The following is an 18,513-nucleotide window of genomic DNA, read 5'->3' as shown; positions in this document are numbered from 1 at the left end:
TGGGTCCTGAATATTGGTTAAGCTGCTCAAATATAGACTGACTGAGAGCAGAGGAGCGGAGACAGCAATGGTTATTGTGATTGGAGTGCCTCTTTAAATATGAACAAACTTTAAATTTTTATTTTAAATTATTAAAATGGAGGGGAGAATTTAAGCAGTTTTAAAGTAAAAAAAAAAAAAAAAAAAAAAACCTATATGGACGACAGGAGCTGTAACCACTGTAACCACTTTACCACTAACTTCTGCCAAAACTGGTCAAATTTAAAATTTTTGTTTCTTCACACATAGCACTGAATTTGTGCCTTTTATGGTTATTCATAAAAGTGAGAACTGTCAGGAATTAAATTCGATTTCAAATTTAAGGTCAAATAAGTGAACTGAAAGCCTAGCTGACCTGGGGAATGTTTGCAGTTGAACTATATTGACCTTTAATTTAAATTTCAAGCAGTTCTCGTGTTAGTGCATTGCCATGATTAAGTTTAATTACTTCCTCTGGGCACATCAATTCTCAAATTGTAGTCTGCCAGTCATTTCTTTGGAAGTTACATGGCATACCAGAAGAAGACAACCTGGAATATTTCACACATTGCTAATGAAATGAATACTGTATTCCTGTGTAATTCATACTCACATTGCACTTTCATGGTGTATTTCACAGACCTGTTGTGTTCTCAAGTAAAGACCCCAAATTTGTACTTTGCCACATCCCCCAAGTATGGCAAAACCCCTATTAATGCTGGTTTGGGGGAAGTTGAAGGTCGAATTAGTGACATGCCCTCAGATTTAATGGGCTCATTTGCCAAGCCCATGTCATCTTTGGGGTGGAATAAGAAGCCCCAAATCCATATTACTGCCATTGTGGCATAACTGAAAAATAGTTTACATTGGGTATATGGAGTCTTTCATAGGTCCATTAAATTACCAATTTCTGCAATAATTTACAATACAACATTTTAAGTAACCTTACACAAACTGCAAAAAAAAAGCATAAAATCCCATATCATGGCCAAGAGCAGGACAATACCCTCTAATGACGCCAACATGCTGGAATCAACTTTAATGACGCCAACTTAATGAATTCACTGCCAGCACATCAGTGTTGGAACTTGGAACATGCAATACAGTACTATACAAGAATGAGAATCTTTTGCTGGGGGTGAAGCAGTGATAGGGGGCAGGAGGGGAGGGCTCTCTCTGTTCTCTGCTTAGATCTGTATACTGCTGGTGTATAGGTCTCATGCAGATGATTAATTGAAAAGTGGAGAAGGATCCTAAACATCAAAGGGCATTACATTAAAATGTATGCATTTGCTAGCATTTCTGCTTGCACAATGTATAAATGAAATGTAACATTTTTAATATGAACCCAAGTGGTGTGTGACAAGAACACTTTAATGACTTGTTGATTTTTTATTTTATTTTTTTTTAAAAAAAAAATTTTCTGCAATGGTTATGGTTCCATTTGAATGTTCATTAATTAACATTTAACATTTATTACTTCAATTAGAGACATTTAAAAAAAGTAAGATGATTGCTGCTTAAAAGGCACAACTCGTGCTGCAAACCGTGGGGAAACTTTTGACAGTGATTTAATGAGTAACAGTTAACTGCTGAGAAATATATTCATTATGCTACCTGTCACGAACAATGCTGACAACACGATACAACATTTAGCCAATTAAACAAATTACTAATAATGTGATTTTGTCATCCATTTGTAAGTGATGGTGAAACGGATGTCTTATTACATTAGCAAGAGACACTGCTCACCATTTAGAATAGTATCTTAAAGCAGCAGCTCATTACTTGAAGATGGAGATGTAATACAGTATATCATGCCTAAAGCACCTTAAAAACCCTATGCAATCAGTAAGACACGTGGCTGGTATTGGTAAAATGGGTGCCTAGACAGCCTTATGTTGCTATGTAAAGCTTTACATACTCCTCTATACAGACTCATTGAACAAATTTGCATGTGCTGTTACAGCTACCATTCAAAAACTATTAGCGTACAACTCTTTCCACCGGTGTTAATTTTGGCGTTAAATTTCAATTTAGTTTTAGTCATAGTCTTTTGACTAAAAAGGAATTTGAATTTTAGTCGGATTTTAGTCATCAGACTTTTTCCGTCTTAGTCGACTAAATTTCAAAAATGTTACTCAACAAAATTAACACTGCTTTCCAGAGCACCTCTATGTACTCACATTAGGACTCCGTAGGAAATTAAATTATACACACATAGTGTTCACAGATAGTGCGTCTTGGCGTACATCTAGGTGTAAACTCAAGAGCAAATTCCAAATATAGGGATTGCTTGGTAGTCCGTAACACTGGCACCGTGCGAGTGGCTATGACTTCTAATACTTGGATTTAAGTGGAAAAAGGAAAAAGGGGGTGGGGGAGGCTGTTTGATGATAATAAATGTGAGCAGGTAGGAACATATCACACAGACTGTGTCCCACCAGACTGACTTAGTTTTAGGGACCAGGGGATACCGTTCTGCAGCGCACACAAGAGCATGCCACGGCAATGTAAAATGCCATTTCTGGACAAAGCGCCTCTTTTTCTCTGCTTTAATCAGGGTGAATTACAAATACATGGTATGTTTATTGAGAGTGCTCATGACATGCTCCCAATTCAATCCATAGGGTTCAAAAGTATTCAAATTTAACATTAAACATTAGGACAATACTGGGGAACCAAGGAGGGGGTGAGGGGAAGGTTTAGAATCAGAGAACACACAAAGTATCCAAATATACCGGATATAAAGCAAAATACAGGTATGCATGATTTCATTTTTCATTTCACAGTTTCGAGAAGCTATTCGAGATACTATTTGGGATGGCACTGAGCATTGTGAATGAGCTTTTCATGAAAATAAGTTCAAAGACATGGCAAGGTTTACTGAAGAGGAAAACAGAGAATGGGCTGAACATTTCCAATAAACACCACTGTAACCTGTCAGCTGGAATGTATTACGGACACGCTTGCTGGTAATGAGAAGACCTGGTGATCTTTGAGCTTATTTTTGTTTCATTAAAAGGTTTGGTTCCTCCCAGTTCTCAGGCAATTACTTAACTGATGGAGCGGCTGACATTTTACTTTAAACAGACTTGAAGACCGTCACAATAATGAGGCATTCAAGAACCATTCACATGTAAGAGGGTGTTACTCTGGGGAAATCAGTAAAATAAAAAAAGCCAATAACAATAGAAGTCTTAACTATTAGAACATTTGCATAAATTGGTTATACACAAATCATTTCTAGATTATTTCTGTAAGAATCAATGCTGGTTTCAGTCTGTGACTTCCGTTTATCACTATTCCCTCATTCTAATGATATTTTTACCATATACATTAAAGTCGGATAACCATATGTAGGCATACTTCCCAATGTATTGGATTGTAACCTAACAATGGATGAATACAGCTACTGATTATTTCAATGTTCTTACCACCAGGTCCTGGTCTTGAAGCAAAGTAAGAATTGCTTCATATAACGAGGGTCTCAATTCAGACTTGAATTTCACAGAAACCCACTGCCCAATCAACCAAATCACTCTGCGACGTAGCAGCTTATACCTGAAGAAAAAAAATATGCAGAGCTATAAGTTTTGTAGAATGTCACACGGAAAATAGCACAAACGTGATAAGATGACATCATCTAGCAGTCTTTAGGGATCTTTAGGGTAATGCTCTCCCTTAGCATTACCAAAATGGCAGAGACCCCCCAGCTGCTGCAATGGCAAGCTGTCCTTCTGCATCCCCACATATAGATGATTTAAAGGAACACTAACGTTAGGAATGCAAACATGTATGTGTTAGAATGTTATACTAGCCATTCAGATTATTGGGCTCATCCAAAAGTAAGAGAATAAATAGTATTGCCCACCCTATCTCCAGTGCAATGGTCTCGTCATTATTATTATCGCCATTTATATAGCGCCAACAAATTCCGTAGCGCTTTACAATATTATTAGAGGGGGAATTTAACTGTAAATAGGACAATTACAAGAAAACTTACAGGAACGATAGCTTGAAGAGGGCCCTGCTCAAACGAGCTTACAGTCTATAGGAGGTGGGGTGTAAAACACATTAGGACAGGAAATAGCAATCAAATGCTGTCCTTTGACTGATATCATCACTACTGATAATCTTAGCCAATCCAATGCATGTGTCAATCAGCATCTCATCATAGAGATGCATTGATGGAGCGTAAAGACACTGTACATCAGTCTTGCAATTTTCGCAGACCAGTGACAGCCACTAGAGGAGGCATTAGGCAACAGTGTAAACTACGCCGTTACACTGCTTAGTCTGTAGGGGCAGTCTATTTGCTCCACAACCACTGCAATTAGCTGTAGTGGCTTTGGTGCGGAGAGTACCCCTTTAGGATTTTTAAATCAATTATAACAAACAACTCTTCCTGTTCTTGTTGCTGTCTACTGTTAATCTCTGGCTAGTTGTAGATAAGCTCAGTGCCCACAATCCTGCACTTAGACATAAACTTTAACCCGCCTGGGGTAGCAGAGTACAACTAAACCTCTGCGCTAAACACCGACTGGCTGACTTGGAAACAAAAAAACTATTGTAATTTTGGATTTACTGAGCCTCAACCCTTAGCATGTCGAAGGATAAATAGTTCTGTAAAGATAAAAGTCAGTGTTTGGATGAATTTTCCTTTCAGCTATTTGAAAGGGAAGAGACAGATGAGAAGACTACAGCTGCCTGAGGCTTATATGATGTTTATTAGCCGAAGCAAAAAAACATGTTTGAGGGTGTGACATTCAGTTCACCTCTAAAGCTTGTAAACTGCAGCTACAAATACGGTGATTCCACCTGTCTCTTGGCGCTACAGTTATCATATTTTGCATGCTGTACATACTGTCGTTTAAACAAAAATGGACATCTCCTAATTGGACTGATTGTAAAAATGTATTCTCAATATGCAAAAAGCAAAGTCCAGAGTTCAAAATCGAAAAGAAAGTAATTGCAGATGGGAGAAAGTATTCATGTCCTGAATCCCTGAAACAACCTCCATTTTCCTTTTTTGCACAAAAATCAGGATTCATGATTATTTAAACATAAGACAGAACATAACTGACAACACTCAAAGGTTTTTAATAGGATTATCTTGAGCGGTTTATTTCATTTGTAAAATTGCATGCACTTTAAGTGATATTTACCTTTCGTGGCTGATTTGAAGCTCTCCAATTAGCTGTCTTTTGAACCACGCATCAAAGTCCACACTATCAAACAAGTCATAGGCGGCCAGTCCTACAGCATTGTAGACTAATACAAAAATGATAACATGAAAAATATACGGATTAAAATAGCATTTTTAACAGAACTTTTCCCAACCTCACCAGCTCTGCTACCTGTGGGTGTTCACACATGCAAGAGCAAAACATTCAGACAGGAAAACACAGGTAAGCTGCCCTCTATTCCAATATGATCTTCTAAATTCCCTCTGAAGTCAGACATTCTTTGAAAAAACCTGCATCTCTCTTCAGCATAATAAATGTAACTTTCCTTTGCCAGTGTGATACCAGCTTGCCCTAAATCAGTGGTTCTAAACATTTGTTTTAAAACAAGAAGCACTAGTTACACATTATTCCAGTTTGTTGCATTTAAATTCAAATGCCTGATTGGTGACTGAGCATTACTTGCCAAATAGTCTGCAAATATGTAGCACCCAGGTTAGCCATCAGGGCTTTAGAATCCACTACACTAGAACATTACATTCTTAAATTTTTTTTAGAAAAACATATGTGAAAAGGTTGAACTTGATGGACGAATGTCTCTTTATACGTAGGACATGAGGTCACGCATTTAGACTGGAAGAATGGAGATTTTGTCTAAGGCAAAGTAAAGGGGAAAAAGGATGTGGAAATTTCTGCCTGAAGAAGTAGCTTTTTCAGAGTGTATACAGATATTTAAATAGCAATTGGATGAATTAATGCACAAACATAATATCCAAGGAATATCCATTTTTAATTTTTGTTGGGGGGAGGAAAAAAAAATCAGAACGTGCAGAGTAATAAATATTGTATTTAATTCCTACTGTTCACTATTTTTCTTATACAAGTTTGGCTATGCGTACAGTCAGATCGTAATCCCTACAGAGAATATTCTTTCAACAATGTGTTATAGCAAGTAGTTATTTTTATATTGGTGATACAGATAAGCAAGGTGGCTGTAATTGGTGATAACTTCACATAAAAAAAAACAAAAAAAACACCACAGAGCCTTTGAAAGCATTCCAGCAAAACGACTCTGTGCTATAACTAAAAGATAAAGTTTGGCTAATGTAACCTCCTGAGTGGTGCAGGGGAGCACTGATTTGCTCCCCATGGGTTTTAACAACTTTAAAGTGACCTCAAACTTTGTATTTTAACATTTACTTCCTTGACAGCAAGGAAAAAAAATAATATATATATATATATATATATATACACACACACACACACACACACACACACACACATTTGCCATCTCAACTGTGTTAAACTGATATGCATCCCAAAAGCTGGATTAGGTATTGTCATTTATAAAAAGAGGCATTAATTCTTGGGGTGAAAATATAAATGTTGCCTCTTTATAAATCACTGGAAATACCACACCTTGAATATGCTGTGCAATTTGGGGCACCTGTTCTAAAGAAGGATATTATGGCACTAGAAAAAGTGCAGAGTCAGGCTACAAAATTAATAAGAGGAATGGAACAGTTTAGTTACAAAGAAAGGTTAAAAAAAAAAAAAATCTCTGCCTCAGAGGGGATATGATGGCATTATACAAATCTATTCAGGTCCAATAAACCACTGTCTGTAAATCAATGCATATACAGTACTATACATAGGACATGACGTCACACAATTAGGCTGGTAGAATGGAGATTTAGTCTAAAGCAAAGTAAAGGATAAAAAGGATGTGAAATTCTCTGCCTGAAGAGGTTGTTTTATCCGACTCTGTACAGATATTTAAACAGCAATTAGATGAATAATTGCTAAAAACATAATATTTGGAGAAGATACATTTTTAATTTGTGAGGTAATGGATTCTTGATTCAAGGAGATATCGGACTGCCATTCTGGGGTCAAGAATTAATTTTGTTCCTAGTCTATTGAAATATTGCAAGAGCTTCAAACTGGGGGTTTTGCCTTCTTTTGGATCAACAGCAAAATACAGACGTGAGAAAGGCTGAATTTGATTGACGCATGTATTTCCCGTAACTATGTAAAAAAATTAGCTTACACGGACCCAGAAATAACCTAGGATAGAATATAGATGTTGCTGACAACAGCAGCTGAAGAAAAGAGCTGAAACATTTTTACTACAGAATAAATTAAAGGAAACCATGAAACAAATTAATGGAGAGATTTGGCAGGCTACTTAGTCACAATTTTATAGATTAGCAACAGACAGTACAGACACTGGAAGAGGACGTCTGGTATATTTTAGGCTATTGCGGAATCTAAACAAAAATAAGCAGGCAGAGAAACTGAATAATAGAGAAGACAAATGTTTTTTACCTGCAAGATTTTTGCAAACTTACATTCCACGGTCTTTCAAAGTTCGTGTAGACTCCTTTCTATATAAATTCTTGCCACATACTATTAAAGGTGCTTTTAAAATTTTATCAGTGTTTTTCATATGTAAACACACTTACATTACACTCTTGGTCGCAAATTCAACCCGAGTGCATTTGATGGGTTTGGCCTCATTTTGATGGGTTTTACGCTCTGATTAAATCTCTTTTTGCTTACAATAAATAAATACAGTTTTGCTGCTTTCTGAAACATAACCCTGTCTGTCCTCGGTCATGCTTCGCTCTTTAAAAAAATTAAAATATTCTGATTAGTTTGTTAACAGCATAGCTGCCTTAGCCAATGAAAGCTCAGTGTGAGCTGAGCTCCTTATGTTGATCTGCCCCTACAACCAATCACAGTCATCTTGCTTAGAGGGACACTATAGTCACCAGAACAACTACAGCTTATTGGATTTGTTCTGGTGAGTAGAATCTTTACCTTCAGGCTTTATACTGTAAACACTGTATTTTCAGAGAAAATGTAGTGTTTACATTACAGCCTAGTGATAATTTCACTGGCCACTCCTCAGATAGCTGTTAGAGATCCTTCCTGGGTCATGGCTGCCTAAAATGCATCCAAACATTCAGTATCTCCTCCCTCTGCATGCAGACACTGAACTTTCCTCATAGAGATTCATTGATTCAATTCATCTCTATGAGGAGATGCCGATTGGCCAGGGCTGTGTTTGAATCATGCTGGCTCTGCCCCTGATCTGCCTCCTTGTCAGTCTCAGCCAATCCTATGGGGAAGCATTGTGATTGGATCAGGCTACCACTTCTGATGAGGTCAGCAGACTGCTTGTTTATTTTTTTTAGACAGCATGCAGAGTTAAAGCTTCAGGCTTGAATACAGTAAGATTTTTACTATATTTATGGAGGCATGAGGGGTCCAGGGGGACTAGATGGTGGTTTTAACACTATTGGGACAGGAATACATGTTTGTGTTCCTGACCCTATAGTGATCCTGTAAAGAAGGCAGATAATAAGAGGATAACGATTAGCTGTGGGGTGGAGTGATGTCACCAACTAAGCTTACCCTGATCTGTCATTGGCTGAGTTGAGTACGTACGTCTAATGAGGAAGTCGCTTTATGGTAAGAGGGAGTGTGACTAAGGGGGCAGAGTTACAGTGCAGAAAGTAAAACTAAAAATATTTGAAGGTGGGGAAAAATACAGCATGAATATGAAGCCAAAACCTACTAAAGGTCAAGGAAAAAAAGTCATGCTGGTAAGTAGGAGCACTCCCTATATCTGTGCAATCAGGCGGGTAATTTTGTTCGCCTGCTGTTTTGATATGGCCCCTATATTTTTACACCCACATTTTGAAATGTCAATAACATCCTATGAATGTTGACGAATGGAAATATAGTCCAAAAAAAAAACATATATAAAAAGACTGTTACTTTTGTGATTACGTTCTTCTGCTTACCAGTTTCTTTAATACGCAAAGCATTCATGTCATCTACATGAGTTGGACCTAAAATGAGAATGACACCAGTGAAAAATATGCATATTTAAAAACTATTTTTAGATAAAGACTATCAGCGACCACTCCTAACAGCGAAAATGCACTGATGTCACTTTTGATACCAGTAAAACAATAATGAGAATTTTAAGAACCATAACCATTACAGCTCATCATAGTGATTATGGTACTGTGTGTTAATGGGCATCGGCCTCTGGTTTATCAAACCAGTTCATCGGCCTCTGTCATTAAAACAAAGCTCTAAGCCCTCAGTGAATACTATCCTAGCAACCTATGTTTCTACCCTACCCTTACTTTTTGTGTCACTTTACCCCACTCCCTCTCGCATGTACGCTCATTGAGTAGGGCCCTCAATCCCTCTGTTCCGGTGTGTCCAGCTCGTCTGGTTACAAATAAGTGTCTGTTAGTACAACTATTGTACAGCTCTGCGGAATTTGTTAGTGCTTTATAAATTATAATAATAATACAATAATAATCAAGTTTTAACTTGGGTAGTAATGATGGGCTAAATGTGCCAAATTTATGAGGAGACACAGGGGGCAGGTTATGGTTGTCAGGATGTTCCCTGTTTTTTATTAGTTTGTTAATCCATTTCAAAATGTTTTTGACAGAAAACAGTGGGGTGGTATTCATAGATTATGATTCTTAAAGCAACCATTAAATACTTCTCATGCAAGGGACAAGTAGCTGTACGCCTGTGCCTGTTAGGCAACTAGTCACCCACTGAAATAGTCCTGGGCACCCTCCATTCTGCCTCATCCAGGCCTTCACTCTGCTACCATATCTCCAGCTCTGCTTCCAAGCCTAAAAAATTGCACTTAGAACATGTTCTCCAGACTGCTACTCTGGAGGTCCTGAAGCAGCTTTCACCACACTTTGTAGCCTGATCTATTCACAGTGAGATTATCACTAGTGATGATCTGGGGTCCAGTCAGAAGCTCCTCATAGAGAAGCACTGTGGATTTACAGTACACTAGTCTAATACTTCCCTTTGAGATGCATTAGCTGTGTTCAGTATCATCACTCTGTTCATGATGAAAACGAATGTGAAGTCCTTAAAAAATCAAAGGCTGTAAAGAGGAAGAATCTTTAGCCACTGTCTTTCCCAGTGACAAAAATGTTTTACCTTGTCGGAGTAAAAGGAAGTGCATCTATGCCAACCACAAAATTATTGCGTAGTGGTTTTGGAACTTAGAGTGTCCTTTAAATAACATCAAATATTTTAAAGGATTATCTTTTTTTTTTTTTTTTTTTTTTTTTTTAATAGACAATTTTGTTAATGAAATGCCCAATTACAATTATCTGTTACTGCCAACAAACATATTGGCAGCTGGTAGCTCTGTATTCTATTTCCAGTTCTGACAACATTAATTTTAGGAACATTCTATTTATTTTTGTGCACTGCCTGGAAAAGGTTGGTGAATGTCATTTATATATTTTATGTATTTAGAAAGTGTTTCACCGGGAAGAATACATTAAGATTTCCCATAAGCATTGCCAGTGACAGATACATTGATAACATTTCATAACTGTTCAAATTTATAGAAATGACAAATGATTTATGTACTAACCTTGCAACGTGTCAACCATGTCTAACAGCACCGGTGTTAGTGTCTGGCTGTACTCATGGAAAATGTCAATGAACAGGACTTCAGAGCATGGCTGTTTAAAAGACAGAAATATATAACATATAAAACACAAAAATTGTAGATTTTTCTGATGATTGCCAATTTTTATTGTGTTCCTTTTTTAACTTGCATGGAAATAAATTTTTATCTTAAACTAATTATAATTATCATGCATGGTCAAAAGGACACACGTTAGCTATTTAAAGTGGACCAATCAGCCACCCAATGTGGAAAAAAAAGATCAGCTTTAGATAGGTACTTTAACTGAAACTGCCACCTGTATTTAATATACAGGAGTTTATTTAACAAAAATAAATAAAAAAAGATAAAAGTACTATGTATAAAGTCTTATAAAATCCACTTGACGCGTTTCACCTTCTGAAGAAGCCTTTTTACAGGTGAAACGCCTCAAGTGGATTTTATAAGACTTTATACATAGTACTTTTATCTTTTTTATTTATTTTTGTTAAATAAATTATCCTTATCCATATATAATATTTGGATTTTGTTTTCTACTTCCTGGTTACCATCTTGCTCCTTGGTGGGGACTATACCACCTATGCTATACAAACTAGAGCAAGTTCTGCTCTAGCAAATGTGAGTACGGAATTTTACTATTTAATTTATTTATTTTATCAGTATATACTGCACTATTTGGATTTCTCTGTCTCTTCACATATTATCTACCTGAGGCGGCCAAGATATCTACTGTTTCATACATATCCTTAGATGGGGATTGTTCCGTCCACGCGTATTAACAGCTGAGCTCTAAGTTAGCTCTGGGAAATGTGAGTGCGAATTATTTCAAGTATCCATTCACGTACCCACTGTATTTGACTCACTGTACTATTATTTCTTTATGTTCTTTCTTTTGAGGTCAATTGTATAGATACCACCACTACTACCATTGTGTACGTATATCATTCATATACCTTTTAATTTCTAGGGCGCGGTTTCCTTCCTTTTTTTGTTCACATATCCCTATACGTAATGTTTCAGAGAACTCGAATAGCCAGAATACTGTTAAGGGCTGTTTGCCACACTAGTAGCTGAAATAAAACAGTTCTCTCAAGTGCTAAAATGTAATGCAGTCTCCGAAACTACATGTACAAGATATTACATTTGAGTTCAAATGGTATCAGGTAAGCAGGTACCAATAGTCACAAGAGTTGCAAGTTTTCCAGATGCAGAGTTACGAAGTAACAAAGTTCATGTTACACAGGTCATGTTTCTGTAATGACCACCAGATATGGGGGCAGTCTGCAGTCCCAGGTAATGGCTGTGCTTTTCTGAGACTAACACAGTGCTTCAGGGTCCCCAACAATGTTGAGTGTAGAGTGGGGGTTATCTGAAACTTGTTTTTTCAGTTTAGTGTAGTCTGCGCCCAAGAGTGTTTCGCCACAATCACAACTTTCTCAATGTTTATTAGCAGCGTTCCTGTGTTTTTAAATTTAAAGCCACCAGACTGGGCGGCATAGTCTCCCAAAATATATATTGCAAGATATCAATAGATCATATCATTAAAAACAAACCAATTGGATACCTCGATATAAACTAGCAATTAATAGAAAATTACATAGGTAATATGAACAAACAAAACAAAGTTGAACAGGAATTTGTGTGCGGGTTGCCATGGTAACCACCACTTTTAGTTAATCGTTAGAAGTGATAAGGGAATTAACCTCAATTTTAGTCAATCTGTTATTAACAAGCAACAAAGTGAGAAATACACGAGTAATGTACTGTAACTGCAATACATGTATGCAAAATCCAGGTTTCCATGGCAATCACCCTAAACAAATAAATCTATTTAAAGGTACAGGAGAAAATTACCTGCCATTTAAGACAACATAAAAGGTGACCGAATCAAGCTCCCATTTCTTCATGTTCCATATGAAGAAAGTAGAATTGAAACAGTTTTATATAAAGGTATGGAAGCATATGCAAAATATTAAGAAGAAGGTTAATATTTCTGTCAAAGGGGACAGAAGTTTAACTCCCATACATTTCAGCACTTTAGAGCACTATAGAGAAGTCTTATTTTAGCTACTGGTGTGGTTGACCTCCTCCAACACGATTCTAGCTATTTGAGTTCTCTGAAACAGTTACATATTGGGATATGGTTTTTGCTATTGTTATTTTTTTAAATTGTAGAAACTACCAGCCTTAGGGTGCACCGGCTCTGGGGGCGCAAGATCTGAGTGACCCAGCAGTGAGATACGAGTGACCCTACCAGTCAGCGTAGCCAAGCGGAGCGGACCATGGTACAGGAGCTTGTTTCCTGTACGCGGCCGGACTGACAGTAAGTGCTCACTGACAGAGCACTTCCTGTCATTCCAGCCGGGTACAGGAAACAGAAGCTCTTGTAACCCGGGTCCGTTCTGCTCGGCTACGCTACAAAAGAGGTAATGTGGCACACCAGGGAAGGGAGGGGGGATACAGTGGGTGGGGTAGGGACAGGTAGGGTAATGGACCACAAAGAGACAGGGATGGGAGAGGAACACTAAGGGACAGGGACAAGAGGGGAGAGAAAAACTAAGGAACAGGGAGAGGAAAGGTACACAAAGGAACAGGGAGAGGAAAGGTACACAAAGGGACAGGGAGAGGAAAGGTACATAAAGGGACAGGGAGAGGAAAGGTACATAAAGGGACAGGGAGAGGAAAGGTACATAAAGGGACAGGGAGGGCAGAGGTATACAAAGGGACAGGGAGGTGAGAGGTACACAAAGGGACGGGGGGGTACACAAAGGGACAGGGTGGGGAGAGGACCATGGGGGGGGTGCACTAAGGAACAGGGAGAGGAAGGGAGAGAAACACTAAGAGGGGGCACTAAGGGACAGGGAGAGAAGGGGAGAGAAACACTAAGGGACAGGGAGGGGAGATGAGTACTAGGGGGGGCACAAAGGCACAGGGAGAGGAGGGGAGAGAAACACTAAGGGACAGGGAGGGGAAAGGTTCACAAAGGGACAGGGAGGGGAAAGGTTCACAAAGGGACAGGGAGGGGAAAGGTTCACAAAGGGACAGGGAGGGGAAAGGTTCACAAAGGGACAGGGAGGGGAAAGGTTCACAAAGGGACAGGGAGGGGAAAGGTTCACAAAGGGACAGGGAGGGGAAAGGTTCACAAAGGGACAGGGAGGGGAAAGGTTCACAAAGGGACAGGGAGGGGAAAGGTTCACAAAGGGACAGGGAGGGGAAAGGTTCACAAAGGGACAGGGAGGGGAAAGGTTCACAAAGGGACAGGGAGGGGAAAGGTTCACAAAGGGACAGGGAGGGGAAAGGTTCACAAAGGGACAGGGAGGGGAAAGGTTCACAAAGGGACAGGGAGGGGAAAGGTTCACAAAGGGACAGGGAGGGGAAAGGTTCACAAAAGGACAGGGAGGGGAAAGGTTCACAAAAGGACAGGGAGGGGAAAGGTTCACAAAAGGACAGGGGGGGAAAGGTTCACAAAGGGACAGGGAGGGGAAAGGTTCACAAAGGGACAGGGAGGGGAAAGGTTCACAAAGGGACAGAGGGGGAAAGGTTCACAAAGGGACAGGGAGGGGAAAGGTTCACAAAGGGACAGGGAGGGGAAAGGTTCACAAAGGGACAGGGAGGGGAAAGGTAAGGTTCACAAAGGGACAGGGAGGGGAAAGTTTCACAAAGGGACAGGGAGGGGAAAGGTTAACAAATGGACAGGGAGGGGAAAGGTTAACAAATGGACAGGGAGGGGAAAGGTTCACAAAGGGACAGGGAGGGGAAAGGTTAACAAATGGACAGGGAGGGGAAAGGTTCACAAGGGGACAGGGAGGGGAAAGGTTCACAAAGGGACAGGGAGGGGAAAGGTTCACAAAGGGACAGGGAGGGGAAAGGTTCACAAAGGGACAGGGAGGGGAAAGGTTCACAAAGGGACAGGGAGGGGAAAGGTTCACAAAGGGACAGGGAGGGGAAAGGTTCACAAAGGGACAGGGAGGGGAAAGGTTCACAAAGGGACAGGGAGGGGAAAGGTTCACAAAAGGACAGGGGGGGGAAAGGTTCACAAAAGGACAGGGAGGGGAAAGGTTCACAAAAGGACAGGGAGGGGAAAGGTTCACAAAAGGACAGGGAGGGGAAAGGTTCACAAAAGGACAGGGAGGGGTAAGGTTCACAAAAGGACAGGGAGGGGAAAGGTTCACAAAGGGACAGGGAGGGGAAAGGTAAGGTTCACAAAGGGACAGGGAGGGGAAAGGTTCACAAAGGGACAGGGAGGGGGAAGGTTCACAAAGGGACAGGGAGGGGGAAGGTTCACAAAGGGACAGGGAGGGGAAATGTTCACAAAGGGACAGGGAGGGGAAAGGTTCACAAAGGGACAGGGAGAGGAAAGGTTCACAAAGGGACAGGGAGAGGAAAGGTTCACAAAGGGACAGGGAGAGGAAAGGTTCACAAAGGGACAGGGAGGGGAGAGGTTCACAAAGGGACAGGGAGGGGAGAGGTTCACAAAGGGACAGGGAGGGGAGAGGTTCACAAAGGGACAGGGAGGGGAGAGGTTCACAAAGGGACAGGGAGGGGAGAGGTTCACAAAGGGACAGGGAGGGGAGAGGTTCACAAAGGGACAGGGAGGGGAGAGGTTCACAAAGGGACAGGGAGGGGAGAGGTTCACAAAGGGACAGGGAGGGTAGAGGTACACAAAGGGACAGGGAGGGGAAAGGGGAGGACTGCTAAAGGACCGGGAGGGAAGAGGAACACTAAGGGACGGGGAGGGAAGAGGAACACTAAGGGACGGGGAGGGAAGAGGAACACTGAGGGACGGGGAGGGAAGAGGAACACTAAGGGACAGGGAGGGAAGAGGAACACTAAGGGACGGGGAGGGAAGAGGAACACTAAGGGACGGGGAGGGAAGAGGAACACTAAGGGACGGGGAGGGAAGAGGAACACTAAGGGACGGGGAGGGAAGAGGAACACTAAGGGACGGGGAGGGAAGAGGAACACTAAGGGACGGGGAGGGAAGAGGAACACTAAGGGACGGGGAGGGAAGAGGAACACTAAGGGACGAGGAGGGAAGAGGAACACTAAGGGTTGGGAGGAAAGAGGAACACTAAGGGACGCGGAGGGAAGAGGAACACTAAGGGACGGGGAGGGAAGAGGAACACTAAGGGTCGGGGAGGGAAGAGGAACACTAAGGGTCGGGGAGGGAAGAGGAACACTAAGGGACGGAGAGGGAAGAGGGAAGAGGAACACTAAGGGACGGAGAGGGAAGAGGAACACTAAGGGACGGAGAGGGAAGAGGAACACTAAGGGACGGATAGGGAAGAGGAACACTAAGGGACGGAGAGGGAAGAGGAACACTAAGGGACAGGGAGGGAGGGAAGAGGAACACCAAGGGACAGGGAGGGGAGGAGAGAAGAACACTAAGAGACAGAGAAGGGAGGAGAGAACACTAAGAGACAGAGAAGGGAGGAGAGAAGAACACTAAGAGACAGAGAAGGGAGGAGAGAGGAATATCAAAGGGGGGAAACACTAAGGGACAGGTAGAGGAGGGGAGAGAAACACTAAGGGACAAAGAAGGGAGGGGAGAGGTAAACTAATGAACAGGGAAGGGAGGGGAATGGTACACTAAGGAAAAGGAAGGGAGGAGACCCCTAAGGGACAGGGAGGAGACCACTAAAGGACGGGGGCGAGAGGAGACCACTAAAGGACGGGGGGGCGAGAGGAGACCACTAAAGGACGGGGGGGGCGAGAGGAGACCACTAAAGGACGGGGTGCGAGAAGTGACCACTAAAGGATGGGGTGCGAGAGGAGACCACTAAGGGACAGTGGGTGAGAGGAGACCACTAAAGGACGGTGGGTGAGAGGAGACCACTAAAGGACGGTGGGTGAGAGGAGACCACTAAAGGACGGTGGGTGAGAGGAGACCACTAAAGGACGGTGGGTGAGAGGAGACCACTAAAGGACGGTGAGTGAGAGGAGACCACTAAAGGACGGTGGGTGAGAGGAGACCACTAAAGGACGGTGGGTGAGAGGAGACCACTAAAGGACACGGGGTGAGAGGAGACCACTAAGGGGAGGGAGAGAGAAGAGGAGACAACTGAGATACAGGGAGGCAGTGGAAGAGATCACAAAGAAACAGGGGAAGGGGCGAGACACACAAAGGGGCTGGTGGGGGAGAAAGAGATGCACAGAGGGGCGTGAGTAGGGAAAAAGACATACAGAAGGACATTAGAGGGGAGAGAGATACACAGATGGGCTAGGGATGAAATAGACATATAGAAGAAAATTGGGGGAGAGACACACAGATGGGCTGGAGAAGGGGAAACAGACACACAGAGGGACTGGGGGATACAGATGGGCTGGGGGTGAAAGAGACATACACAGAGGAGCTGGGAAGAGTAAAAGGCACAAGGAGGTTAAGAGAGAAGAAGACACACAAAGGGGCTGGGGGAGTAAGACACACAAAATGTGGGAGGATGTGAAAGTCATACAAAGAGGGAGATAAGAGACACACAAGAGGGGTTGTAGGATATACACAAGGGAGGTGTAAGACACACAATGGGGAAAAAAAAGGGGATAATATACACTAAAGGGGGTAAAATACATTTATAAGAGGGGATACGAAACACAAGAGGCACACAGGTGAATATTTTTTGTGGGGGGAGGGCGGCAAAATGCATCTTCGCCTGTGTACCCAAAAATCCTTGCACGGGCCCTGTTTCCATACCAACTAAAGTGGTTACAAGTATTGATGTTCTTTTACTTAACTGAATTTGGTAGATTATTAAGATCTGGCTTTTTATATGGAGGATTTTGGGTAGGATAGGCATCCAAACTATTAGCAAATATGAACGTCAATTTTAATATTGACATAAAATCTTAACATAGTTGTACATTATTTTTTTTAAGTCACAATAAAAAATAAATGATTCTCTTGAAGAGATTAAAATACTTGTTATTATATCTCTATTGCATAGTACAAATTAGATTAACTTTTCTGTTCACTTTTTGTAGATTTTGATTTTGTAATAGCTTACGGTTTCCCTATTTTTACCGTTATCCCAAACTGTTTTTAAAAAAAAATAATTAAATTTTCCCCTAGGCTCTCCACTTTGCTTTATATTCAGTTTCTACAACTTGATGAGGTCACAACATACAGACTTATCAGGAGTAATCAAATAAATGTGGAGGGAATAGACAATCTTGGTCTATTGTAACAAGGTCTAGTATATGATTTGTTACCTTAAATTTCTTAAGTACCGTATATACTCGAGTATAAGACGAGTTTTTCAGCACATTTTTTGTGCTGAAAAACTCCCACTCGTCTTATACTCGAGTGAGTGTCTGTATTATGGCAATTTTCATTGCCATAATACAGACTGGGGGGAGAGCGGGGCTGGCAGAGCTGTAACTTACCTTCACCGCAGCTCCTGTCAGCTCCCTTCTCTCTCCTCCGTCCGTGCAGCTCCCAGGTCGGCTTCCTCTGCAACTCTCGCGAGAGCCGCGGGGTCAGAGCGTTGCCACGGGTTACCGTGGCAACGCTCCGCGCGGCCGCGAGAGTTGCAGAGGAAACTGACCTGGGAGCTGCACGGACGGAGGAGAGAGAAGGGAGCTGACAGGAGCTGCGGTGAAGGTAAGTTACAGCTCTGCCAGCCCCCCTCCTACAGCCCATCCACTGGACCACCAGGGAGTGAGAGCCCCCCTCCCTGGCCAGCTAACAGGCAGGGAGGGGGGACGAAAAAAAAAATATTAATAAAACAAATAATAAGAAAAAAAAATATTAAAATAATAATAACAAAAAAAATAATACAATTAATAATAAAATAAAAAAATTATTACCTAAAAAAAATAACAAAAAAAAATATTAAG

The 18,513-nt window shown here is 41.3% G+C and overlaps 1 protein-coding gene across 1 annotated transcript in view; it reads right to left on the bottom strand.

Moving 5' to 3' along the window:
- Positions 1-18,513, bottom strand: part of IPO11 (importin 11) — a 417,607-nt gene that overhangs the window by 271,348 nt on the left and 127,746 nt on the right. Inside the window, exons 13-16 of the mRNA XM_063454060.1 lie at positions 10,645-10,735; positions 9,017-9,064; positions 5,187-5,292; positions 3,456-3,582 (exon numbers count right to left, since the gene is read on the bottom strand). Of these exons, the coding sequence (XP_063310130.1) occupies positions 3,456-3,582; positions 5,187-5,292; positions 9,017-9,064; positions 10,645-10,735 (372 nt within the window). The remainder of the gene's footprint in view (positions 1-3,455; positions 3,583-5,186; positions 5,293-9,016; positions 9,065-10,644; positions 10,736-18,513) is intronic.

The sequence above is a fragment of the Pelobates fuscus genome, chromosome 5 (genome assembly GCF_036172605.1).
Source record: "Pelobates fuscus isolate aPelFus1 chromosome 5, aPelFus1.pri, whole genome shotgun sequence".
NCBI classification, from domain to species: domain Eukaryota; kingdom Metazoa; phylum Chordata; class Amphibia; order Anura; family Pelobatidae; genus Pelobates; species Pelobates fuscus.
This window is presented reverse-complemented; position numbering and strand designations above follow the sequence as displayed.